This window comes from Lynx canadensis, chromosome A2 (assembly GCF_007474595.2).
Source record: "Lynx canadensis isolate LIC74 chromosome A2, mLynCan4.pri.v2, whole genome shotgun sequence".
Classification (NCBI taxonomy): domain Eukaryota; kingdom Metazoa; phylum Chordata; class Mammalia; order Carnivora; family Felidae; genus Lynx; species Lynx canadensis.
In genome coordinates this window covers 7,512,968-7,537,104 of record NC_044304.2, presented here as the reverse complement: position 1 = coordinate 7,537,104, position 24,137 = coordinate 7,512,968, and the positions used below count along the sequence as shown (strand labels likewise).

General features: G+C 59.2%; 3 protein-coding genes across 7 annotated transcripts; all 3 read left to right on the top strand.

Moving 5' to 3' along the window:
• Positions 1-458: 458 nt before the first annotated feature.
• Positions 459-15,788, top strand: RAVER1 (ribonucleoprotein, PTB binding 1). 2 transcript variants are annotated; one of them, XM_030300025.1, is made up of 14 exons: positions 459-911; positions 2,483-2,549; positions 5,089-5,558; positions 9,533-9,724; positions 9,881-10,010; positions 10,353-10,447; positions 11,347-11,434; positions 11,728-11,939; positions 12,036-12,129; positions 12,205-12,341; positions 13,113-13,187; positions 13,690-13,830; positions 14,240-14,323; positions 14,421-15,788. In XM_030300025.1, the coding sequence occupies exons 1-14, from the start codon at positions 642-644 to the stop codon at positions 14,565-14,567; spliced, it is 2,202 nt and encodes a 733-aa protein (XP_030155885.1). In that variant the 5' UTR covers positions 459-641; the 3' UTR covers positions 14,568-15,788. The 2 variants fall into 2 exon arrangements, with proteins under 2 accessions (XP_030155885.1, XP_030155880.1); XM_030300020.1 differs by having other exon boundaries at positions 461-911; positions 12,036-12,341.
• Positions 15,789-15,822: 34 nt separating this feature from the next.
• FDX2 (ferredoxin 2) lies at positions 15,823-20,413 on the top strand. Of its 4 annotated transcripts, none has more exons than XM_030300337.1 (5): positions 15,823-16,177; positions 16,262-16,316; positions 16,542-16,584; positions 19,666-19,753; positions 19,982-20,413. In XM_030300337.1, the coding sequence occupies exons 1-5, from the start codon at positions 16,002-16,004 to the stop codon at positions 20,136-20,138; spliced, it is 519 nt and encodes a 172-aa protein (XP_030156197.1). In that variant the 5' UTR covers positions 15,823-16,001; the 3' UTR covers positions 20,139-20,413. The 4 variants fall into 4 exon arrangements, with proteins under 4 accessions (XP_030156197.1, XP_030156169.1, XP_030156189.1 ...); XM_030300329.1 differs by having other exon boundaries at positions 15,836-16,177; positions 16,542-16,648; XM_030300309.1 differs by having other exon boundaries at positions 15,832-16,316; positions 16,542-16,648.
• Positions 20,414-20,920: 507 nt separating this feature from the next.
• ZGLP1 (zinc finger GATA like protein 1) lies at positions 20,921-23,895 on the top strand. Its single transcript, XM_032595305.1, has 6 exons — positions 20,921-21,019; positions 21,253-21,665; positions 22,517-22,602; positions 22,955-23,048; positions 23,194-23,319; positions 23,466-23,895. The coding sequence occupies exons 1-6, from the start codon at positions 20,921-20,923 to the stop codon at positions 23,593-23,595; spliced, it is 948 nt and encodes a 315-aa protein (XP_032451196.1). The 3' UTR covers positions 23,596-23,895.
• The last annotated feature ends 242 nt before the right edge of the window (positions 23,896-24,137 follow it).

The following is a 24,137-nucleotide window of genomic DNA, read 5'->3' as shown; positions in this document are numbered from 1 at the left end:
TGTGCTTTGCGTCCTTTGAGTGACAACTTTTTTTTAATCTTTTTTTTTTTTATTACATTTATATATTTTTGAGAGACAGAGAGAGACAGCGTGAATAGGGGAGGAGCAGAGAGGGAGACACAGAATCTGAAGCAGGCTCCAGGCTCCAAGCTGTCAGCACAGAGCCTGACATGGGGCTCGAGCTCACAAACTGCAAATTGCAAGATCATGACCTAGGCCGAAGTCGGATGCTCAACCGACTAAGCCATGCAGGCACCCCAAATTTCTTTTAATTTTTTACATTTATTTTTGAGACAGAGAGAGACAGAGCATGAACAGGGGAGGGGCAGAGAGAGAAGGAGACACAGAATCCGAAGCAGGCTCCAGGCTCTGAGCTGTCAGCACAGAGCCCAACGCGGGGCTCGAACTCACGGACTGTCAGATCATGGCCTGAGCGGAAGTCGGATGCCTAACCGACTAAGCCACCCAGGCGCCCCTCTTTGAGTGACAACTTATTGGCAGAAAGGGGTGGGGCCTGTGGCGCCCAGAAGCGGCTTGAACTCTTGAGAGGCGGGCTGGGCCTTAGCCAATGGGCCGAGGGGGTGGAAAAGGAGGTGGGGCTTCTCCTGGCCAATCGGAGGGCGCGCCCTCGTTGCCGCTCTATGCCGCTCCGCCCAGGCTCGCTGGTCCCAGAAGGCGCCGGGTTTCCCAAGATGGCGGCCGACGTGTCCGTTACTCACCGGCCCCCGCTGAGCCCGGAGACTGGGGCCGAGGTTGAAGCTGACGATGTCGCGGAGCGCCGGGCACCCGAAGAAGAACTGCCGCCGCTAGATCCAGAGGAGATCCAGAAACGCCTAGAACATACCGAGCGCCAGTTCCGTAACCGCCGCAAGATACTGATCCGGGGCCTCCCGGGGGACGTGACCAACCAGGTATGGGGGGGGGGGGGAGCGTGGCGGGAAATACCACCGTGCGCGTGCGCGGGGGGAACCGGGCGACACCAACACTGGGCTCCGTTGAGGGGCGTCGGCGGGAGAGTCCAAGCGCGGGATCTGTGCGGGTTCGGGAGAAACCAAGAGCAGGATGGGGGGGCGGTGATGGAAGGAGAAACCAACTTTGGAGTGAGGGAGGACGTTGCTAGGGGCGACCACGGGCTTGGACGAAACCAAGTTATCTCAGGGGACAGGGAATGGAAGGGGGCGGGCAACTTTGGCCTTGTTGGGAATTGTGAATGGGCTGCTATAGTGGGGCCGTGGAAGTAGGGATGGCAGTTGGTCCTTCCTCTCATTGTGTTTTTCCCCACCCCCTCTACCTTGGGGTGGCGGGACCTCGTATCCAGAAGTTTCAGGGTTGGCTAGAGTAAGCCTTTCCGTAGCACGCGTTTATCGACTCCTCTGAGAGATCCGGAAGTTGTAGTAGTTTCTGGGGTCTTTTCTTCCCCAAAGCCCCTGGATTAATTTGGAAAAATAGAGACTCCTGTCCCCAGCTCAAAGACCTGCAGGAAAGGGGGGGGGCACTGTTCTTTGCCCCCCACCTCACACTAATCTGGCCCGAGGTGCCCTTCTTTTGGGGCCTACATGGGGCAGGGCTTCCCAGTGCTCTTTGGACCCAAGGAGATTGCATCTAGTCGGCCCTGCCCTGCCGCGCCGCAGTGGGATGGGTTCCTTCTCCCTGCTGCTGAAAAATCTCTGCTCTCTGACCCACCCGCACATCTGCCACTGACTCTCCGTGCCCGTAGGTAGGCACATGGCTGGTGGAGTCCCAGAAGGGAAGGGGTGTGACTTGGCGACAGACCTAGGTCAGGTGCCACTAAGCATGGTCTAGTTTTTTTCTAGAGCCGGTCCTCCTAGTGCTTACCGTCTCTCCGGTGAGAACACTTTATCTCCCGCGGGGTGCACAGTGTGTCTGGCATTAGCTGGCTCAGAGCTTGCCCTCAACGTTGGTTTGCAAGAAGGCCAGCCCTGTCAGCCCGAGGGAATTGGGAGGCAGGTGAAGCCATGCAGTGTGGGCTTATTAAGCACACAGGGTCCCCAGTCAGGTACCCCTGGGTGGCATTCCCTCTGCTGCCCTGACCAACTGCATGACTTTGGACATGTTCCTTCGCCTCTCTGAGCCTCAGTTTTTTTTTCATCTACAAAATGGGCTAATGCGTAATTTGTCCGGTTGTCGGAAAGAGTCAGACTTGCAAACTGAAGTTCACATGGGTTGAAATTATTTCCCTAAGGGGCATACCGCAGAGCTGGGTCTTGAACTCAGACCCAGCTTACTCTTCGGTGTGTTGTGTTAGTTCAAAGCTTGGAGTCTGCAGCTAGGCTCTGCATCCCAACTCTGCCAGGAGTGGCCTCAGCGTCCTTGGACAAGTAACTGCTTTGAGCCTGTTTCCTCCTTTGTAAAACGGGTCTGGTAATTGATCTGCCTTCTTAGCTGGTCCATGTGGAGGTGGCACTGGGTGGCTCCCTTCAGCCCCTGGTGACTCCGTATCCTTTGGCTTCTTTCTCCGCAGGAAGTGCACGACCTGCTCAGCGACTATGAGCTCAAGTACTGTTTTGTGGACAAATACAAAGGGACAGGTTTGTGGGGCGTGTGGGTTGGGCTAGTGGCAGGAGGTGACAGTCCCTCAAGCTGGGAGGGTCCAGGCCCAGTGCTTCCTCTCTTGAACTTCAGGCCCAACATTGTCCCCTAGGTCAGGGCAGGACAGACTGTTGTCCCAGTCTGTCTTTCATCCTGGGTACCCACTGTGGGGCAGCTTTGGTGTTCCTCCCCTGGGCTGCCCAACCTGGGCATTGGGCTCCCCACTTCCCGTGCCCATCCCCCCAGCCAGCCAGTCACCCAGGCCTGTCTGGTCTTCTCCTTCAAGCCCTCCAGAACAGTCGGTGCCCTTCCATCCCTCAGCTTCCTTCTGATCCGTACCTTCTCCATCTCTTCCAAACTGGCAGCTTCCCGCTGGCCTCTCTGCCTCGACTTCAAGCCCCTGCTTGTCCTCCCCCAGTAGCCAGCTCTGATCTAGTTGCAAATCTGATCCAATCTGGTCCTAACCTTGATTATTCTTCTCTCTCCAAAACTCTCCGAGAGCCTTCTCCTGACTCTGCCTTGCAGGGATGTGCCCCAGCCTCACCAGCACCTCGGGCACCCATAAGGTTCCAGGCTTTTCCCTCTCCCAGTGTTCTTTTTTTTTTTTTTTAATGTTTATTTATTTTTGAGAGAGAGAGACAGAGTGTGAGTGGGGGAGGGACAGAGAGAGAGGGAGACAGAATCTGAAGCAGGCTCCAGGCTCTGAGCTGTCAACACAGAGCCTGACGAGGGGCTTGAACCCACGAGTCGTGAGATCATGACCTGAGCCAACGTCAGATGCCCAACTGACCTGAACCACCCAGGTTCCCCACCCTCTCCCAGTGTTCTTAGCTGTCCCTTCTGCCATCTTCACAGTGCCCTGAACACCACACCTGTCATGGCACTGTCACCCTGGACCATTGTCACTTTCTCACTCACCTGCCTCCCACACCGAGTGGTTGGTTCCCTGAGAACAAAGATGGGTCTTGTCAGCCTTGGCACACCCCCACCCCCACCCCCACCCCTTGCATGGGAAGCTCTCTGTGGATGTCTCTGCCTTAAACCTTCCAGGGCCTTTTCTTGCAATCTATAAGATGGGTGAGAAGTAGCTGAGGACAAGTAACCCCTCGAGACTCACCTTGCAGCCTAGAGTAGTTAAGATCTTGGGCCCTGGAGACTAATAGACCTGGGTTCAAGTTCCGGTCTATCCTCACCCTGTGGCCACAGGCCAGTGATGTACCCTCCTGAGCCGCAGTTTTCTCACCAGCAGATTGGGCATGACCTGCTTGAGTTATTCATGAGGCCAAACACACTAGAATACCTAAAAAGCCTGACACCTAGTAGGTGCTTAGTAAAATATTGACAGGGGCAATGAGTCAGAAGTATTTACTGGGCATCTAATATGAGGATGTGCGAGGCATTGAGGATCCAGAAGTTAAATGACACTTTCACTCATAAAGTCTTCCAACAATGAGTGTTGAATGTCCTGTGCTGGGCACTGGGTACATAGCTGTTAACCAAATGGAGACAGTCTAGTCTGTGAAAAAGGCTGTTATTCAAACCGCTGCAAACGTGGAGGTGAAATGACCATTGGACCAGAAACCGCAGAGCCCTGCGAGAGCACAGAGCTGGGATCTGAAACAGGAACAGTCAGGGTAGGCTTTGTGGGGGAAGTGATGTTTGCAGGCCGACTGTACGGTGGGTTGGAGTTAACCAGGTGAAGAATCCTGGAGGTCAGTGTTCCACGCTCAGGGAAAAGCCGGTGCAAAGGCCCGAGGCAGAGTGTGCGTGGCACAGTCCAGGAAGTAGCAGCAAGAGGTGGGAGAGGGCCAGCAAGGCCAGTGGGCCAGGCCACGCAGGAGCCACTGGCCCCTGCAGTGAGACACCCCTGGGCACCGGCGTGGCATTATCTGATTATCCTTTTGAAAAGTTCCCTGTGGCTGCCGGGTGGAGAGAGCAAACCAGGAGTGGCAGTGGGGGCTGAGGCTGTGGCGAGTGACAGGGGCCTGGATTCAAGAGGTGTTGGTGGCCTGGAAAGGTGGTGAGGGAGGGGTGCAGAGCAGGGTTCTGGGGTCTGCCTGCCTGGGTTCAAGTCCGGACTCCTTCACTCGGGCAGGAGGCGCTGCTCTGGGCCTCTTTTCTTGCTGGCGAGACGGTGGCGGGCAGGAGTACGTTATTCTTATTTCACGTGAAGACACGGAGACCCCAGAGCCATTCAGGGGCTGGAGCGGAAACCCCGGCCCCAGCGACCACATGCTTAAGCACTCCCGTGCGTCACCTGAGTTAGCAAGTTTTTAGGACCCAGCCAGGCCCGCAGTAGGCGAGCACTGCTGTGGGTTGGGAGCGCAGACGAGGGGCAGGAAGCAGGCCTCACGGAGGCAGGAGACGCCTGTAGCAGTCGTTAAGGCTGGCAACCGTCCCATCCGGCTGGTGCCTGAAATGTCCCGGTTGTTGGATACCCCACAGTCACACGAGGAGGCTTCAAGGGAGGTGGCGGGCGGCCCCGGGGCGAAGGGTCGGCCTCCGCTGACCCCCGCCCTCCTCCCCCTCCCGCTGCAGCCTTCGTGACCCTGCTGAACGGGGAGCAGGCCGAGGCTGCCATCAGCGCCTTCCACCAGAGCCGCCTGCGGGAGCGGGAGCTGTCGGTGCAGCTGCAGCCCACGGACGCCCTGCTGTGCGTGGCCAACCTGCCCCCCAGCTTCACCCAGCAGCAGTTCGAGGAGCTGGTGCGGCCCTTCGGCAGCCTGGAGCGCTGCTTTCTGGTCTACAGCGAGCGCACCGGCCACTCCAAGGGCTACGGCTTCGCCGAGTACATGAAGAAGGACTCGGCCGCCCGTGCCAAGTCGGACCTGCTGGGCAAGCCGCTGGGCCCGCGCACCCTCTACGTGCACTGGACAGACGCGGGGCAGCTGACGCCCGTCCTGCTCCACTCCCGCTGCCTCTGTGTTGACCGCCTGCCCCCCGGCTTCAGCGACGTGGACGCCCTGCGTCGGGCGCTGTCGGCGGTCCACACGCCCACCTTCTGCCAGGTGAGCCCTGCGCCCAGTGCAGGGGCCAGCGCACCTCAGAGGGGCCCTTTGAAGTCACCTGCCTTTCCTAATCTCCCGGGTCCCTTTTAGTAAGACAGCGGCAGTGCCACTTTGAATGGGATTCTTGTTTGAAAAGCCACGTGGTATAGGGGGTGACAGCCCAGCTAGGAGCCAGATGGCTGGGGTTCAAATCCCTGTGAACCCTTTAGCGACTTGCTTAATCTCGGTGGCCTCGGTCCTCCGTATAACACGCAGGTGAGACCACCTTGGTGAAAGCTCAGTGCGAGGCTCGCTCGCCTCTCGCTCTCGTGTTGATCAGGTTTGTCGAGTGCCTGCTGGCTCCCAGGCCTGGCACGAAGGAGGCGGCTCAAGAGAAGCCCACGGTCCATGTAAGCCTTGAGGTCAGGAAGTTGGGTTTGGTTGGATTCCAGCCGTGCTCTGTGGCTCTGGGCAGTCACTCACTCACTCTGAGTCTTGGTTTCCCTCCTCCGCAAGAAAGGAGTCGATACTCACACATCACGTTGGCCAAATGGTCTCTGGTTCATTCGAGTCACATTTGTCATGCGCTTCTGTGTGTGCGGCACGAGCCCCGGGACAGGCACAGTGTGGGGAGAACGGGCCAGGCCCGGTTCTCAGCCGGCAGATAGTCTCGCCCGCAGACCCCCAGCAGGGACATTCCTTCAGCACCCACCGAGCACATTCCTTGGAATCCCCTCATCCTAATACAGCCCAGAGAAGCAGGTGATATCCCCATTTTCAGGGGGCGCAAAGAATTCAAGCGCCTTGCCGAGGGCTGGACAGCCAGGGCATGGCAGGGCCGGGATCGGAGTGCCGTGGCCTGGCTCCAGAGCCCCAGGCCGGCGTGGTGGAGGCTGGTATATGGCTCTGACCCCGGTTCTGTGGCCCGGGTGCGTCCTGTTTCCCTTGTGTAAAGGGAGTGTTGGGCCTGGGGACCCCGACATCTTAGGAACCCCTCTCCTTGCTCCCTTTGCGTTTGGTCATGCTGCTGCTTTCCGTTGGGGATCTGCTGTGTGCTTGTCCCTGGGTAGGCCTCCTGCCGTGTGCTAGGCTCTCTGGTGGGGCTCAGGACAGATGACTTAGCTTGACAGCGACATCCTCTCTTGGAGGTAGGACAGCAGGGCCACGACCACCACCAAGTTCTCACTCTGAGCCTCAGGTTCCCCATCCGGAAATGGGGCTGACAGTGTTTTGTGATTGGGTTGTTGTGACTGGCTGTTTGTTCCTTCTTCCACTTACAGTAGGTGTCCTGGTTGAATGGAGGACAGGCCCAGGTGTCAGGCACGTTGCAGTTGGAGCCTTAATCTCCCTAGGTGGGAGCCACGAAGCCTTGGTTGCCCTCTGACCCCTCTCTCTATTCATCTGTGAGACAGGGCATGTCGTGAGAAGGTGTGCATCTGGGCCTTGGTCAGAGGTGAAGGTGGAGTGCTCAGTCGAGATGGGCTGATGGCTGGAGCCACCCTGTGCAGGCACTGAGCAGATGCACACCTAGGGCACGACCTTTCTCTGTCACCGTGGAGCAGCTTTTTGAATCCCCACAACCACCCTTTGGGCTGGGTTCGTTTGCTGGCCCCACCTTGCAGATGAAGAAAACAAGGCCCAGGGATGGGCATGTGCAGTGATATGCCTGCCAGTAAGGTGGGCTGGGAGTCAAGGTCAGTCAGCTGACCCTGGGGGGTATGGGGAGCCCACATTCTTAAGGTGGTCACCCTCACCTCCCAGGAAGGCTGGATGCTGAACTGGGAGTTTGCTGTCCTCCCGGGGAGTGTCATTTTCAACATAACCGAGATGTTGAAAGGAAATCCCGTAGCTCACAGGCCAATTTACATCACATCTGATATGCTGATGCCATAGACATGAATAGAGCACGTATCGTAAGACCTTGGGTGTTGTAAGAAGCCTTTCCCGTTTTATTTTTTTTTTTTGTGAATGGGCAGTCCAGTCTTGTTTTGAAACTCGGCACGTCCAGAAAGGTCACTGGCAAAGGCTCCCTCCGGCCCCACAGCGCCTTTGCCTGCAGCCCCTGCTCAAACCAGTTTGTTGTGTCTCCTTCCAGGGTGATTTTATCACGCATTTCAAGCAGATGTTCATATGCCCTTGCGTTCCCCTTTCCCTGACCCAGATACTGCCATGGCTGCTTTGGTTTGGTTCTTACACGCTTTCTTGGACACATTTTCGTGTTTAGGCATGAGAGCTTTCTCATTCCTGTTGAGGCTGCGATATTTTCCATTTCGTGGGTTCTGCCGTCCTCTGTGGATGGACATTGTCTTGGTTCCAAACCACACTGTGCATCACTGGGGACCAGGAGGAGCATTGTTGGCTCTTTTTTTTTAATGTTTACTTATTTTTGAGAGAGAGAGAGCATGAGCAGCAGAGGGGCAGAGAGAGAGAGGGAGACACAGAATCCAGAGCAGGCCCCAGGCTCTGAGCTGTCAGCACACAGCCCGACGCGGGGCTCGAACCCACAAACCGGGAGATCATGACCTGAGCCGAAATCGGACACTTAACCGACTGAGCCATCCAGGGACCCCAGCACCATTGGTTCTTAAATATCTTTTTTTTTTAATTATTATTTTTTTTTATGTTTATTCATTTTTGAGAGAGAGAGACAGAGCATGAGCGGGAGAGGGGTTGAAAGAGAGAGGGAGACACAGAATCTGAAGCAAGCTCCAGGCTCCGAGCTGTCAGCACAGAGCCCGACGCGGGGCTCGAACTCATGAACCGTGAGATCATGACCTAAGCTGAAACCAAGAGTAGGACGCTTAACTGACTGAGCCCCCCAGGCGCCCTGAGCATCATTGGTTCTTGAGACCGCCATAGCCACAGTGAGGCGGGTAGTCTCCTTAAGGCCATCAGCCTGGCCTCATCTGATGCCGGCTCCAGCTCTGTGGCCTGAGCAAAAGGACTGCCCTTCTCTGAGCCTCAGTTTCCTCACCTGCTAAGTGGGCATGCTGACAGTGCCTGCCTCTGCGATGTGGTGAAACAGCTCCTGCAGCACCCAGCCCATGGCCGTGCAAGGTCCCACTGGGTGTCCTTCCAGTATCTGCTTGCTCTGGGACACCACCAGCCCACGATTCCGGCACCCACAATGCCCTGAAAACCCAGAGGTTTGCTCCCTGAGTTGGTGACAGGCTCTGACCTGACAAGGGGCCATCTGTGGCCTTTATCTTTGTGCCTTGCTGCAGAGTTATCTGTGTGTCTGATTCATGGGAGCCTCGACCCCACTGGGGGAGTAGATACGTGATACGCAGCGCGGGCCGCATCCTTCTTTCTCCCAAACAGCGTTGATCCTGGAACACATCTGGCCCCAGGGTCTGGATCGGGGGCGGTGGGCCTGAAGTACCAAAGAGCCGCCGTCAAGGGAGGTGGTGGGGTCTCCCTCCCTCCCGGCCCTGCCAGCCTGGAACCCGAGCTTGGAGCCACCTGCCTCACCCCCAGGCTGTGTGTCCTTCCCGGTCCCGGCTGCCGTGTCTTCAGCCTGAGGCTCGTGGTTGAGCAGCGCTTCGCAGCCACCCACCTCGTCTCCTGCCGGCGCGTCCTCTTCCCAGCTCTATAACCCGAGCGTGCCATCCTGCCTCCCCGAGGCTGCCTGTGCTTGGCAGCCCCCATCGGGGCCCCCAAGTGGCGCTGACGAGAGGCCCAGGGGGCTTGACCCATGCGAGGCCAGGTCCCAGCTTTGCCCTCCCACCAGCTGTGCGACCTTGGGCACGTCGACCTATTTGAACCTCAGTTGTCTCCTCTGAAAAGTGGGTAGGGTGCGGCCTCCTAGGGCCATTGAGAAGATTCCATGAGCCAGTGCGGGAGCAGGGTTCGGAAGAGGGTAGGACCAAGAACCCACCCCCTCTGGGGAGTTCGCTGTCATGATCCGGGTCTGGTCGCCGTGGTCACTCCGCGTGAGGGTGGCCACCGTCACTCGGGTGCTCACGTCTGCCTCCCCCCGCCCCACGCCCCGCCAGCTGGCATATGGGCAGGACGGGCAGCTGAAGGGCTTCGCCGTGCTGGAGTACGAGACGGCGGAGAAGGCTGAAGAGGCGCAGCAGCGGGCGGACGGCCTGGCGCTGGGGGGCAGCCACCTGCGAGTCTCCTTCTGTGCCCCGGGGCCCCCTGGCCGCAGCATGCTGGCTGCGCTCATCGCCGCCCAGGCCACGGTGAGTGTGTGCCTGGGACGGGTGCCCCCGGGGGGCGAGCCCTCCTCTCTGGGAAAGTCAGGGTGCCAGCTGGGCTCTGGGGGTGAGAGGGAGGGGCGAGCCGGCCTCCCCGTGGCCGGGTGGCGCCCTGAGCCGCTCTTCTATTTCTCTCTGCAGGCCCTCAACCGGGGCAAAGGGCTCCTGCCCGAGCCCAACATCCTGCAGCTGCTCAACAACCTGGGGCCCTCCGCCTCCCTCCAGCTGCTGCTGAACCCCCTGCTCCATGGCAACGCGGGGGGCAAGCAGGGTAAGGTGGGGCCGGGCAGAGTGGCGGCCGCGGTCCCCATCGCGCTCAGAACCCCAGCCTCCCCAGACTGTTCTCCCATCTGAGCTATAAGGGACTTGAACCCACAAGCAGGGGCTGGGGTGAGTGGCAGTCACCAGGGTGAGCTGGTGCCCTGAGCCCCTCACTGGGGCGAGCGAGGCAGGGTGGTGGGAAGGGGCCGGCCTCCCCACAGCAGACTCCCTTTCCTGGGCCCCTTTTTTGGGCACGTCAGTTGCTTTCTGGGAGCTTCGGGCCCCGGGTTGCGCCTGACCGGGGCAAAGGCTTCCGTCTGTGGTCCGCTCTTCACTTCCCGGTCTCCCCCAGGCCTGTTGGGCGCACCTCCAGCCGTGCCGCTCCTCAGCGGGCCGGCCCTGTCCACGGCACTGCTGCAGCTCGCCCTGAAGACCCAGGGTCAGAAGGTAAGTGCGTGCCCGGCCCGGGGCCCCCGGGACCTCCTCGTCCACACGGACTCCCCAGCCCTTGTTTCTCCACCTCACGCCCTTCTCGCATCTGCCGGGGGGCTTGCCGTCGCCGGGGTGATGGGACATCTGGTCGTGTCTGTGGGGCTCAGTACGTGGCCTGGTCTGTCGCAGGCGCTCGGGACTCAGGAAGGGACTCAGTCTAGGGAGGAAAGTCCAGGCCTCGCGGGGGAGGAGTGCGGTCTCTCGCTCCCACCTCCTCAGCGCGCATACAGGGAGACCCGTACAGACCAAGGCACACACAGATAGGTATACCGCGCATAGAAATACATACGCCACGTCACCACTCTCGGTGCACGTACGCGGAGACCCGTACGCGGGAGGCATGCGCACACGCCTGCAAGGAGACCCGCCGCACACAGACACACGTGCCGCTGACCTGTCAGGGCCACGTCAGTGACACGGGTGTGTCTGACAGTAACTGACGGGATTAGGGAATTAGGGGCTCACCCTTGCGTGGCTGGTACACACACTGTGTTGGACACTGTGCTTCCGTAATAATCAGGGGGGCTGGGTGTGGGCAGTGTGCCTAGGAAGGACTGTCCTGTGTGGGGTGACAGGCCCTGACGCGTTGAGCATATGGTGCACGCCCCCTGGGGCTCCCCGGGGTCTCAGATGGGCCCTGGCAGACAGGAGGCCCTCCGTCCCCATGGGACAGCTGGATGGGTGATGGCTGAGATGTCGCAGACACTGGGGGACGCTGTGCGCGTCTGCCCGTGACCGGCCGTGGCCTGCACTCTGGGTGTGCTGGGTGTTGTGACTGTTGAGACCCTGGGCGCCACCTGTCTGCTGCCCGGGCCACCCTGGCCCATCTCCAGCTGATTGTGCTCTGTCTCCAGAAGCCTGGGATCCTGGGAGACTCTCCCCTGGGCACCCTTCAGCCTGGGGCCCAGCCGGCCAACCCCCTCCTCGGAGAGCTGTCTGCAGGTAACACAGACCCCCGCCTCTCCTCATCTTTCTGGGCCCCTTCCCACTTTCTCTTCCTGAGGCCCCTGTCCTCACTGGGCCTGGGAAAATGACCTACTGTCTCTGGGTCTCAATAGTCCCATCCGTCCATTGGGCCCCCACCTCCCAGGGTGGCCGTGAGCATCCTGGGAGTTGATGTACTCAGAGGGGTCTGTTCATTGCCCAGCACGTACCTGCTGATCCTTGTCCCAGCTCAGGGCCCCGGGAAGACAGGTCTAGTGTGGTTGGACACCAACACCTCCCTCTCTCTGTAGGGGGGGCCCTGCCCCCGGAGCTGCCACCCCGGCGAGGGAAGCCACCACCTCTGCTGCCGCCACTGCTTGGCCCCTCGGGGGGTGACCGGGAAGCCATAGGCCTGGGTCCCCCAGCAGCCCAGCTCACTCCACCCCCTGCCCCGGTGGGCCTCCGAGGCACTGGCCTTAGAAGCCTCCAGAAAGACAGTGGGCCTCTGCCACCGCCCCCTGGGGTAAGGCTCCTCCCCACATCCAGTACCATTCCAGCCTCCCCGGCCGCAAGGTGCCGCCTGCCAGGGGCCCTCACGAACCCAGCCCTCCTGCTACAGGTCTCGCTGCTGGGGGAACCCCCAAAGGACTTCCGGATCCCCCTGAATCCCTACCTGAACCTACACAGCCTACTCCCAGCCAGCAACCTGGCGGGTAAGGAGGCTCGGGGCTGGGGAGGCACAGGGAGAAGCCGCCGCCCAGCTGAGGGCCACCTGCCTCACCCCCCAGCCCCCGGAGGCGGTGGCGGAGGTGGTGGCAGCAGCAAAGCCTTCCAGCTCAAGTCCCGCCTGCTCAGCCCTCTCGCCAGCTCCCGCCTGCCCCCGGAACCAGGGCTGCCCGACAGCTATGGTTTCGACTACCCCTCGGTGAGTACCCAGCTCCCATGTGGTCTGCCCTCCCGAGGGCCGCTGCCGTGGCCCCTTGTCCCCTTGATAGCAAGTCATTCTCCAAACGAGTATTTCGCTAATACTGACTGCCCGGCAAGCACAAGGGAGACAGAGAAGAATGTGCCAGACACTGTCCCTGCCCTGAGTCTCCTGTCTGTCTGTCTCTGCCCATCAGACCTGGTTCCTGTCTGTCCATTTCTCCCCAGAGACTTTAGGCTGCGCTTCCCCTTGGAGACCAGGATCAGTGTCTTGTCGGTCTCTGTCCTGCTCTCCCGTCCTTGATTCCTGTCTCTGTCACTGGAGAGCTGCTCCTTCTATGATTCCAACCTCCTCTAGCTCAGACGTTGAAGCCTGGCCACCTGTGTAACCCCTGTGTTACGTTACGTTTGGTCCACGTTGGGTTTTAAAAAATTTAACAGCTGAAATAAACGTCACTGCTGACATGTAGAAGAGTTCACACAACCCGGATCCCTCGCCGGCCTTGAAGAACTCCAAACACCTAGGTCCATGGGAGCCACATGCCTTCCCGGCAGCCATCTCTGGGGCCAGGGTGTCACCACTCCTGGCAGTGGGGCACACTTTCTGTCTCACTGCAGCTGCCCCACCTGCAGTGGGAAGTTGCCCCCACACAGTAGAACGTGCCCCCTCTTGGCGGGGGCACTTCCCCAGTAACAGCTGTGCTGTGGGATTCAGCCAGGGGTGAGGTTGGTGCAGACTCCAACCCAGCATGCTTCTCCCACTTTCATTCAGGATGTGGGACCTCGGCGGCTCTTCTCCCACCCACGGGAGCCAGCTCTAGGGCCCCACGGACCCAGCCGACACAAAGTAAGAGCTGCCCTGTCCATCTCCCCTCCTGGGTGTATCAGTTAGCCTGTGCTGCCTAACAAGCGGCCCCACCACTTTGTGGCTTAGAACAGCAAACATTTTTTCTCACCATTCTTCCTGGTGTGTGTGTGGGGGGGGGGGGTCTCTGCAGTCACATGACGTGACAGTCACATGACAGCACAGCTGGGGCTCAGCAGTCTGCAGTGGTTTTAGCCACATACCTTGCAGCAGAGGCCTCAGCTGCAGCGATTTAGCTGCTGCACGTGGAGCCCATCCTCCAGCAGGCCACCCTGTGATGCTGTCCTGTGTGTGGTGGTGGTCCCGGGGTTCCCAAGAGGAAAGGAGGTTCCCAGAGGCAGGCCCCTCTGCCTTTACAGTCATGCTACCCTCCTGTTGGCCAAAGCTAGTCACGGGACAAAGCCCAGTGTCATTTGGGAGGGTCTGCAAAAGGGGTTGGATTCTTCAATAATCTGTCTCACTCAGCCCGGCCCCCTCTCTGCAGATGTCACCCCCGCCCAGTGGTTTTGGTGAACGGAGCAGCGGGGGCGGCGGGGGGCCCCTCTCCCACTTCTATTCGGGCTCGCCCACTTCCTACTTCACCAGTGGCCTGCAGGCTGGCCTCAAGCAGAGCCACCTTAACAAGGTGAGGAGCCTCCCCAGCTGAGGACAGGTCCCCAGGGACAGGCAGGATGCGGGAGGCCCTGTGACCCTTGGTGCCTGGGCCAAGCCTGGGGTGGTGACAGAGCAGGGGTCAGCTTTGCTCAGGGCCGGCCTGAAACAGGCTGTGCTCCCCACACCTGTGTGGCTCGCACCTGGTATTGCCCAGCCTTCCTGGCCTCCTTTTACTCCCTCTCCAGTAGCCCACGGTGTGGGTGATGTTAGCCCCGGTTGACAGATGAAGAAACCGGCTCAGAGGAGAGAAGTAATCTCCCCCCCCCCCCCCCCGTGTCCTAGCTAATGAGTGGGAGAGGCAGGATTTGAGCCCGAAACCCCTTGCCTTCGCCCTGGGGGCTGCTTCCTCTCCCACTCCATCTCTCTCCCATGTCTCCCAGGCGGTCGGCTCCTCTCCACTGGGCTCTGGAGAAGGGCTCCTGGGCCTCGGCCCTGGGCCCAACGGCCACAGCCACCTGTTGAAGGTATGGAGCTGGGGAGGGGCAACGGGAGCACGCGGGGCTGGGGAGCGGTGGCCCCCAGATGGCCCCTGACGTGCCACCCCCTCCCCTCTGTCTCTAGACTCCGCTGGGTGGCCAGAAACGCAGCTTTGCCCACCTGCTGCCCTCGCCCGAGCCCAGTCCAGAAGGCAGCTACGTCGGCCAGCACTCCCAGGGCCTCGGCGGCCACTACGCAGACTCCTACCTGAAGCGCAAGAGGATTTTCTAAGGGGCCGGCGCCAGATGCTCAAGGGCCTGCACCGAATTGCTTTTGGGTTTTCTGGTGTTCTGTTTGTGTTTCCCTCTCCCCCTTTCAGTAATAGAAAAATCTCTGAAAGACTTTGTTGACCAACCAGCCGGAGCCCAAGGAGTGTGGGGGAGTCTGGGGGCCAGCTCCCGGCACGGAAACTCTACAGCCTTAAGAGAGAGGGGCCCTGGCCAGCTCTCTCTCCCCTCCCCTGTATCCGCCTGTGTCTGTCTCTCTGGGAGTCCTCTCCTGCCTCGTCACTCCTGTATCTTGGCCTTTCGAGTGCCTTGGAGGTTCCCCTGGCCTCCCGTGAGGATCAGAGACTGTCCCCCTTTTTTAACTTTGACGATTGACTTTTGTTTCCTTTTCTAATTTGTATTATTTTTTAAACAATCCAGGACGACCCCCAGCTCTGATTCCTTCAAGGTCCAGCCTGTCTGGGCCTTCATTCCACACTTTCGGTTTGAAATGGCTCAGCCCTTTTCCTGTCCTGTCTGCTGCAGGCATGGATGTGCCCTGCCCCTGCCCGCCCACTCTGGCCTGTATTCCAGCTCGGGGTCCCCAGCCTCCTGCCACAGTTCCCTCACCTTCTGATGCCTTAAAGCCGGGTCCCAGGCCCTGCGGTCAGAGCCTCTTAGATGCCGAGCTCCGGAAGCTTGACTCAGGACCAAATGGCTCTGGCCTGGGGATTGGGCCCCTCTACCCAGAGTCCCCACTCTGGGGACAGTAAAAGGCCAAAGCCTTGGTTTTGGCAAACCAACTCATCATCCCTCCTGCCCAGGCCTAGGTGCGGAGACGGGTTTTCTCTGCCAGCTCAAACCAGTCCTGCTGTCAGTCTGTGGGAGTGGGGTATTGTGCATCTCACTGAGCCTCTGCTGTCTCCCCCCACCCCACCCCCCCATGTTGAAGATGAGCTCCACCTCTCCATCCCCAGGCTAGATCACCTGGAGCTGGCCTCCTGGCCTCCTGTGGGCCCAGTGGGAGTCCAGCAACTTCAGGCGGATAAGCTCTGCCCTTGCCCAGCAGCAGGACCTTTGGGCCTGAGGAGAGCCTGGGCCCCTCCCCCTGGCCGGCTGGGCCACCAGCTTCTCTCCCCGGACTCTTGGGGGGGTCCACATCCACTCCAGGGGGGTGTCGTCTCCCCAGTCCTCTCTCACAGACTTTCCTTTGCTGAATTAAAGTTTGTAAGTAAATGGTTTTAAAGAAAGCAGAGCTGTTTGGTTCTTGGGACAAACAGTGGGCGTGGGTGGGAGGTCAGGGATGGCCCCGCAGGACTTTTGTGTGGGTGAACTAGCCTGGCGCCCTCCTACCTTGGCAGTTCCTTCCTGAAGCCCTTCCTCTCACGAGCCCCACGCAAACGACAGGGCTTATATTCGGGCAATTACGGGCGCTTTGGTCGCTCGGCTGCCACTGGGCATGCCCAGTCCCGGGTCACGTGATGTCTGTCATGGCCGCCTCCGTGGCCCGGGGAGGCGTGAGTGCTGGGCTGCTGCTGCGGGCGGCCAGGGGAGCCTGGTGGAGCCGGCCCGGAGGCAGTTGGGGGTCTGGGGAGGCGGCGGCGCCAGCGACAGCCAGAGGATTCCGAGCGACAGGTACCTGGGGCGCCTCGGGGACTAGCGTTCATCCGTCGGACCCCCGCAAGGCGCCGCGGGGCCGCTCACCGAACCGTTTTTCAGGCTCGCACCCGGCGGGGGAGGAGGAAGCTGGCGGCCCCGAGCGGCCCGGGGACGTGTGAGTGTAGGGGGACAAGGCCCCCATTCTTTATCCCATGAGGTTCCTCCGGTCCCCACCTTGCCCTGCAGCCTCATCTCTGTCCCCTTCTACGTCGTCCTATTCCCCTGACCGTCAAGCCCCCCCCCCCCCACCCCCCCCCCCCCCCCCCCCGCCAACCGTAGGTTCCACCTGGCCACCGCGTCCATCATCAAGTTTGGCATCTGCACCTCCATCTGTCCCCAGGGTGAACGTGGTGTTCGTAGACCGGTCAGGCCATCGGATTCCGGTGAGCGGTAGAGTGGGGGACAATGTTCTCCACTTGGCCCAGCGCCACGGAGTGGACCTGGAAGGTGGGAGCCCGGCACAGGGAATTGGGGAGGGCCTTATTCATTGTTTAAAAAGACCCGCAAATCAGATAGGGTTCTCCATTACTTAACCCTCCTGTGGCTTCCCATCAAACATGGTTAAAATCCAGATTCCTCACCAATGTCTCTGACCAGCTCTAAACCTCTTCACTCACTCAGCAGTTATTTGCTGAGCATTTGTTAGAGGTTATTTACACCACTGCCCTCCAGGAGCTTGTATTCTCTTCCTCCTCCTTCTCTCTAGTCTAGACACACTGGCTTTCTTGCTGTTCCTCAAACAAAAAACCAAGTTCGTTCCTGCCTCGGGGCTTTTGCACTTGCTGCTCCAGACATCTGAAGTACTTTCCCACCAGATCTTCTGGCTCTCCATCTCATCCTTCAGGTCTCAATGTAAATGTCACCTTTCTGACAATCTCATCCCTTCATCCCAGTTAACGTCCCCATCCCCAGTCACACTAGGTTCTCAGTGTGCTTTATTGCCTCCGTAGCGCTTCTCATTGCTTTCTTTCCATTTTGTCGTCTGTCCTCAGAATGAGACCAGAAACCCTCTTTGCCACTTATCGGTTGCCTGTCATGGTATTTAGATGCAACAAGTATTAAGTCAGTGTCTGTTGAGTGAAAGATAATAATAGCAGACATTACCTTAAGCGTGTTAAATAGCTATCGACTTGATAAAATCTTCATAACAACGCTACGTAATAGGGGGGATTATCTCATTTTTTAGGTGAAAAAACTGAGCCCCACGTTAAGTTGACACGGTCCAAGGTCAAGTAAGTGGCAAAACTAGATGCAAAGCCAGTTTATTTTAGCTGCTAATCTGTGCTGCTCTTCTGTGCATATTGAATACCTACTGTGTGCCAGGCAACAGTGTACAAAGCAGATAAGGCCCCTGTTGTTTCACACCAGTTTCAACCTAACAGGGACAATGATCTCACAAGTAGACATGTAATCATATCATGAGCAGCTGGAGAGGGCGGTCTGAAACAAAAATATACAGGGTTACTGGTTGGGTGAATATAATACAGAGCCTAAAGTATTGAATCATTACAGGGGGCGGAGGTATTGGGGGGGCTGGGCATGGCAGGCCTACTTCAAGTTCTGTTCTGGGATCCAGTCACCAGGAGACCAGGACAGAGATTGGAACATGAGTTTTCGAGGCAAGTGGCCTACGGTCAAATTTTGCCTGTTACCAGCTGTATGACCCTGAGCCAGGGTCCTTAACATCTCTGGACCTCTGTTTCCTCCTCTATAATATGGGGCAATTTAGTTACTGTGGGTTGCTATGGAGAATTACACAGATCTTGTAAGTAGTGCTTAATCCCTGGCATGTGGTTAGTGCCCAGTGACTAGTTGGGACTGTTACGTTAGATAATCTCTCTCTCATGGGGTGAGGATGCTAATGAGGTGGGAAACAGGGCTGAGGAAGAGATCCCTGGGGACCACCTGGAGCTTCAAGGCCCAGACATTTTCTCCCCAGGAGATGGGGAGGGTGAGCTAAGCCACCGGGTCCCCCAAGGAGCTTCTTCCGGGTCAGGAGGCTGCCTTGCAGCTTCATCGTCATCGTCCAACATGTCTGGAAGAGAGAGAATTCTGTCCCGTTCACTTAGAACACATGTCTCTTGAGCATCCACAGCATGCCAGCCTCAGTGCCAAGTACACAGAGAGGAGGCCAGGTTGACGGAGCATAGGTAAACCCAGAGATTAAGACGGGAACTTTAGACTGTGGTAAATGCTGTGCAGAAATTAGAGTCATCAAGGCCAGGGGGAAGGATAAGAAATCGGAGGTGGGGGAACTGGAAGACAGTGGAGTTGAGTCCCTGAAGCCAAGAAGGATCTAACCATGGAAAAAGTAGAGAGAAGAGCATTTCAGGGCACGGGTACAGCAAGTGCAGAGGTCCTGTGGTGGGGGATGAGGTTGGCGTGTTGGAGTTGAGCAGAGGGGCCAGTGTGGCTGATGTGGAATGAGGGAGAGATCGGGAGGATCTTAAGGATTGGTTTTATTCTGGCTATGAAAACCCTTTGGAGGGGTGCCTGGGTGGCTCAGTCAGTTAAGCGTCTGACTCTTGGTTTCGGTTCAGGTCATGGTCTCACGGTTGGGGGGTTCAAGCCCCAAATCGGGCTCCGTGCTGACAGTGCGGGGCCTGCTTGGTATTCTCTCTCTCTCAAAATAAACTTTAACGTTTATTTATTTCAGAGAGAGAGAGAGAGAGAAACAGCGTGAGCAGGGGAAGGGCAGAGAGAGGGAAACACAGAATCCGAAGCACACTCCAAGCTCTGAGCTGTCAGCATAGAGCCCGACGCGGGCCTCAAACTCATGAACCGTGAGATCGTGGCTTGAGCTGAAGCTGGATGCTTAACTGACTGAACCACCCAGACGCCCCACTCAAAGTAAACTTAAAAACAGAAAACAAAAGAAAGAAAGAAAACCCTTTGGAAGGTTTTAGGCCAGGAAGGACATTATCCTGAAGCACAGTTCTCAGTGATCAATCCAAAAGTTGGGAATGTGTCCAGGGAAAAGCAGGAAACCCCAGTTTCTGCGTCTTGCAACCCTGATATTCTGATCTCTTCTCCTGCCACACTAGGTGTGGAGTGAGCTGGTCCCATCTTTAGGAGCAACGGAGAGATGGGTACACCCTTGGCCTGGTGCGGCGAGAGGGTCCCAGCCAGGGCTTACAGGCTATGGGGACCCTGCCTGAGTTTTCACCTCTCAGCTACACTGAAGTCGAGTCCATGTTCCTTCATGGTGCCATGCACGTAGGCCACTGGGGAGTCCTTGGGAGACAGGACACCCTGGACGTCCCTTTGCAGGCCTAGCCGCAGTTCGGGAACGGCTAGCTGAGCGAATGACAGGGGGGGGGGGGGGCCACACGGTGCGTGTGCAGAGGACGGAGAGAGGAGGGGCGTCTGGTGAAACAAACGGCCTCTCCTCCCTCATGCCTTCGACCGAGCGGCACCTGCCTGACCGTGTCCCTCACCGGCACGTCCCCACTTGTTGCCCCCAGGGGCCTGTGAAGCTTCCCTGGCCTGCTCCACCTGCCATGTGTACGTGAGCGAGGACCACCTGGACCTCCTGCCTCCTCCTGATGAGCGGTGAGCAGGCGGCCCCTCCCGGGCCTGCGCGGCAGGGCCCGGCCGCTGAGTCCCCCCCGGGCGGCGGTGGAAGGCAGCCCCAGCTTCTCGCCCCCTCGCGGCTGCTGGCGGCGGCGCTGCCCCCTGACCATCCCCCCTGGATTTGGGCAGCCTGCTCCTGCCCGCCCTCCGGGGCCCCCGCCAGCCAGACACCATGCCCGCCGCTGACGGCCGCTCTCCTTGCTCCAGGGAGGACGACATGCTGGACATGGCCCCCCTTCTTCAGGAGAACTCCCGGCTGGGCTGCCAAATCGTGCTGACTCCCGAGCTGGAAGGGGCCGAATTCACCCTGCCGAAGATCACCAGGAACTTCTACGTGGACGGCCATGTCCCCAAGCCCCACTGACGTGGGCAGCCGTCGTGGCCCTCGGGGCCAGGACTGGAAGAATCGCCAAGCCGCCCGCCCAGCCCAGAGCGTGGACAGGCCCGAGAGAGATGTTGGGAGCAGCCAGAAGCCCAAAGCCCCTGCTTCAGATCCCATGTCCAGGCTCTGGTTGGGGGGTGCGGTGGGGGGTGGGAGGGGCACCAGCCCCTGCCCGGGAGCCTCCCCCAAGCTCAGGAGAATCAGTGTGTGGATGGGGTGGAATCTGACTGGAATGACAATAAAACTGTCTCACAGACCTCCAGCATCTTGAGTGTCCTCGGGGGCGGGCAGGCCCGGGGTCTATGGCTGCATCGTCTTCACCTGGACCCCCAACTCTGCCCTCTCATAGCGGCGATGGGGCCGCGGGGGCGGGGGACCACCGGGGCGGAGACCTGGAACCTCCCGGGAGGAGAGGGCGTGGGGGCCTGAGCACACGTGGATCGGCGTGGCAAGGCCCCGCCCCCACCGCCGCGGAGGGATTCGGAGGGGTCCGGGCCGGCCCGGCGGGGTGCGAAGTCCACCTGAGCCGGGTGGCCAGAGTGGCACCGAGGCTGGCCCGCGGCGCTGGGAACCGGGTGCCGGGCATCGCCTGCTAGAGGCGCCCGACCCCGCTGGCCCCGCCCAGGTGGGGCTCATTGCACCCTCTGCAGAGGCGCCCCCACCAGGCGCGTCCTGCTCCCCTCAGGTGGGGCTCATCGAGTGGGCCCAGGGTGGGCGGGGCCGGGCGCGATCGGGGCGGGGGAGGTGGGGCTGGGCCGGGCGCGATGGAGGCCCGGCCTGTCCCAGACTTGTCCAAGCTCCAGGAGCTGCTGGCGCCGCCGTGTCTGGACCCTAAGGCGTCTCGGGCGCCCCCTCTTCAGCAGGCACCAAGGACCCCAGGATGCCCCAGACCCAATGGCAGGTGCGTGAAGGAGCGGCCCCTTCCCCAAACCTGACCCAGTGGTCAAAGGGTCGGGACGGCTGGTTCCTGGGGTTATCCAGGGGTCACGGTGTTAGTTACTGGTGCTTAAAAAAGAAGAAGTTCTGGTCCCCAGGGAGAGTTGGGGTCATATGGGGGTCAGAGGCCACGCAATCCCCTTAGCCCATGTCTCTGAAGACTGCACAGGTGCTGCCCACACTGTCCCTTGTCCCCAGGTCCTTCTGGCCTGCACGCCAGGACTCCGTCACTGCCCTGCGTTTTCTCCAAGAAACAGCAGAGGGGCTGGTCCAGCGCCCTGCCCAGGACACCCAAACCCTGGGGGCCTCCCGGGAGCTGAAGGCCTTGGAGTCTCTGGGACCTTCGCCTCTGGCAAGGGATGCCGAGAACATGCTGACCCCAATCGGCCAGCAATGCTGCAGCTCGAGGCCCCCGGAGGCTCCCCCAGCCCCCTCAGCCCTACCCCAGAGGAGGCCCCGGAAGCAGTCAAAGCCCCACCGGGGCGCTGAGAGAGTGGATCCCCGGTTTGAGGGGGTGACCCTGAAGTTTCAAATAAAGCCGGATTCCAGCCTCCAGATCGTAGCCAGCTACAGGTAGGGGCTGGCCCAGAGGAGGGCGCCCTTTTTGCAAGTTATAGTTATAGTGATAATGGTGGGGGCAGGGACCTCCAGGCGTCTGCTCATGGACGCCCACGCCAGCCCTACAGTTACAAAGGGCTCATCTCTGAGCGAGACCTCGGGCTGGTGCCGGTCCCAGCCCTGCTGCTCTGATCCAGCGACGTTCTGGTCTGAGCGCAGGTTCTTTTTTTTTTGTTGTTTTTTCAATGTATTCATTTTTGAGAGAGAGCACAAAAGCGGGGAAGGGGCAGAGAGGGAGAGGGAGACACGGAATCCAAAGCAGGCTCCAGGCTCTGAGCCATCAGCACAGAGCCCAGCATGGGGCACGAACTCGTGAACCGTGAGACTGTGACCCTAGCCGAAGTCGGTGAGCATCGGTCACTGGCTTTATGAGATGGGCCCGACCATCCTGAGGGCCGCCGCTACTGTTACTTTTTTCAATAATGTTAATGACTGCCATTTGTCAGGAACAACAATAAGAGGTAACAGGCAGCACTTGATGTGTATGGGCTCATTGAAGCCTCGTGAATCCCATTTTACAGATCTGGAAACTGAGGTGCAGAGGGTGAGATCACTTGTCCAGAGTCACGAGGTGGGGACTTGGAGAAATAGGATCTCAAACTGGCAGGCTGGCCCCAGGCTTCCTACCTTTTCGTATGATAATCACCATTATTATTGCTAACGAGGGGCAAGGTCAGGCCTTTCAGACATCAGAAGCCTCCTCGGGGGATGCCTGATACCCGGACAGTGAATCATCTTCATCATCGTGGGGCGCTGCCCTGGACGAGATACAGATCCCCCAGTGCTAACTCCTGTCTATTCTCCAGCCTGACCTGCACTAGCCGCTCCCAGGGTCCCTCCACAGGCCCTGCGGGGGGCCCTGAGGCCAACTCAGGAGGCGGCGAGGCCCTGGGTGAGTCCCGGAGACTTGACAGCTATAAATATTTGTGGGGGGGAGGCAATTTCCCATCGTCTCTGTCTTTCTTCCCGTCCTGCTTCCCCATTTAGACCCATCCAGAAGGAGTCATGGTGCACCTCCCTCCACTCGAGCTGAGTCACCCCCACCCCCGGTTTCCTCCTCTGTTTAGCTTTGCCATCTGTCTCCCTTCCTGGCTTTCCCTCTGCTTTAGATCTGGTAATACCCAGGGCTGGCCCGGAGCCGGGTGGGGCCCTCGTCGAGACTCCAACAACATGCCCCACCTGCACGGGCCTCCTGAGCCCAGACTCTTGGCCTCTGCCCCTTACCCTGACCTCTGCCCCTTCAGGGCCCCGGTGCTGTGCTTCCTGTAGGACCCAGAGGACCCCACTCTGGAGAGATGCTGAAGACGGGACCCCTCTCTGCAATGCGTGTGGTATCAGGTCCTCAGAACGGAGGAGGAGTTTGGATGCTTAGCCAGTGTGGGGTGCCGGGAAGGGAAACACCCTCGGGGAAAGTGGTTCCCTTGAGGCAGTTTCTGGGCCCCTGCTGCATCCTGATGTTGGTTTCTTGTACCCCCCACCCCAGGTACAAAAAATATGGCACCCGCTGCTCCAGCTGCTGGCTGGTGCCCAGGAAGAGCGTCCAGCCCAAGAAGTTATGTGGCAGATGTGGGGTGTCCCTGGGCCCCCACCAAGGCCCGGCTCAGGAAGGGTAAGCCCTTCCTCACCTAGCTGAGCCCATCCGGACTCAGTTTCTCCAGGGAGGAGACGGGCAGGAGCCCTCCTGGGAGGAGTGGGGAGACAGCTGGAGTCTTTGGGGGTCTAGCCTTCCTCCTCTCTCTGCCCCCTCCCCTTCAGGGATCCCAGGTGGAAGACCCAGGCCTCCGGCTCCAGAGCCCCTGTCTCAGGGGGCCACTGTGCCCCATCTTGGCCCCTGGTCCAATCCGGCTTGGCTGAGCCTCTCCTCAGAAAATGTCCTCAGCAGTGACACTCATATTGTTGACAGCAGTAACAATAAAGAACAAAACGACTCTGAGCAAAGCACCGTGACTCGGGGATCGCGTCTCACGCACGCAGGCACGTGGGGGCAGGTGTTTTCTCATTCGGATTCTGAGGGACACACACAGAGTCGTCTATACGGGCACCAGCCGCCCCACCGGGAATTAGTCACCTTCACCGCAACTCCCCATACAGGGCGACAGCCACCACACGCAGAGACAGACAACAGTAGACAGACACACACATGGGGCGCCTGGCTGGCTCAGCCCATGGAGTGGGCGACTCTTGACCTCGGGGTTGTGGGTTCAAGCCCCACGTTGGGGGTAGAGATTACTTACAAAAATAAGATCTTAAAAAGAGAGAGAGGGGCACCGCCTTGGGCGGCTCAGTTGGTTGAGCGTCTGACTTCGGCTCAGTTCAGGTCACGGTCTCACGGTTTGTGGGTTTGAGCCCCACATCCGGCTTCAGCGCCATAGAAGCCTGCTTCAAATTCTCTGTCTCCCTCTCTCTCTCTCTGCCCCTCCCCCCGCT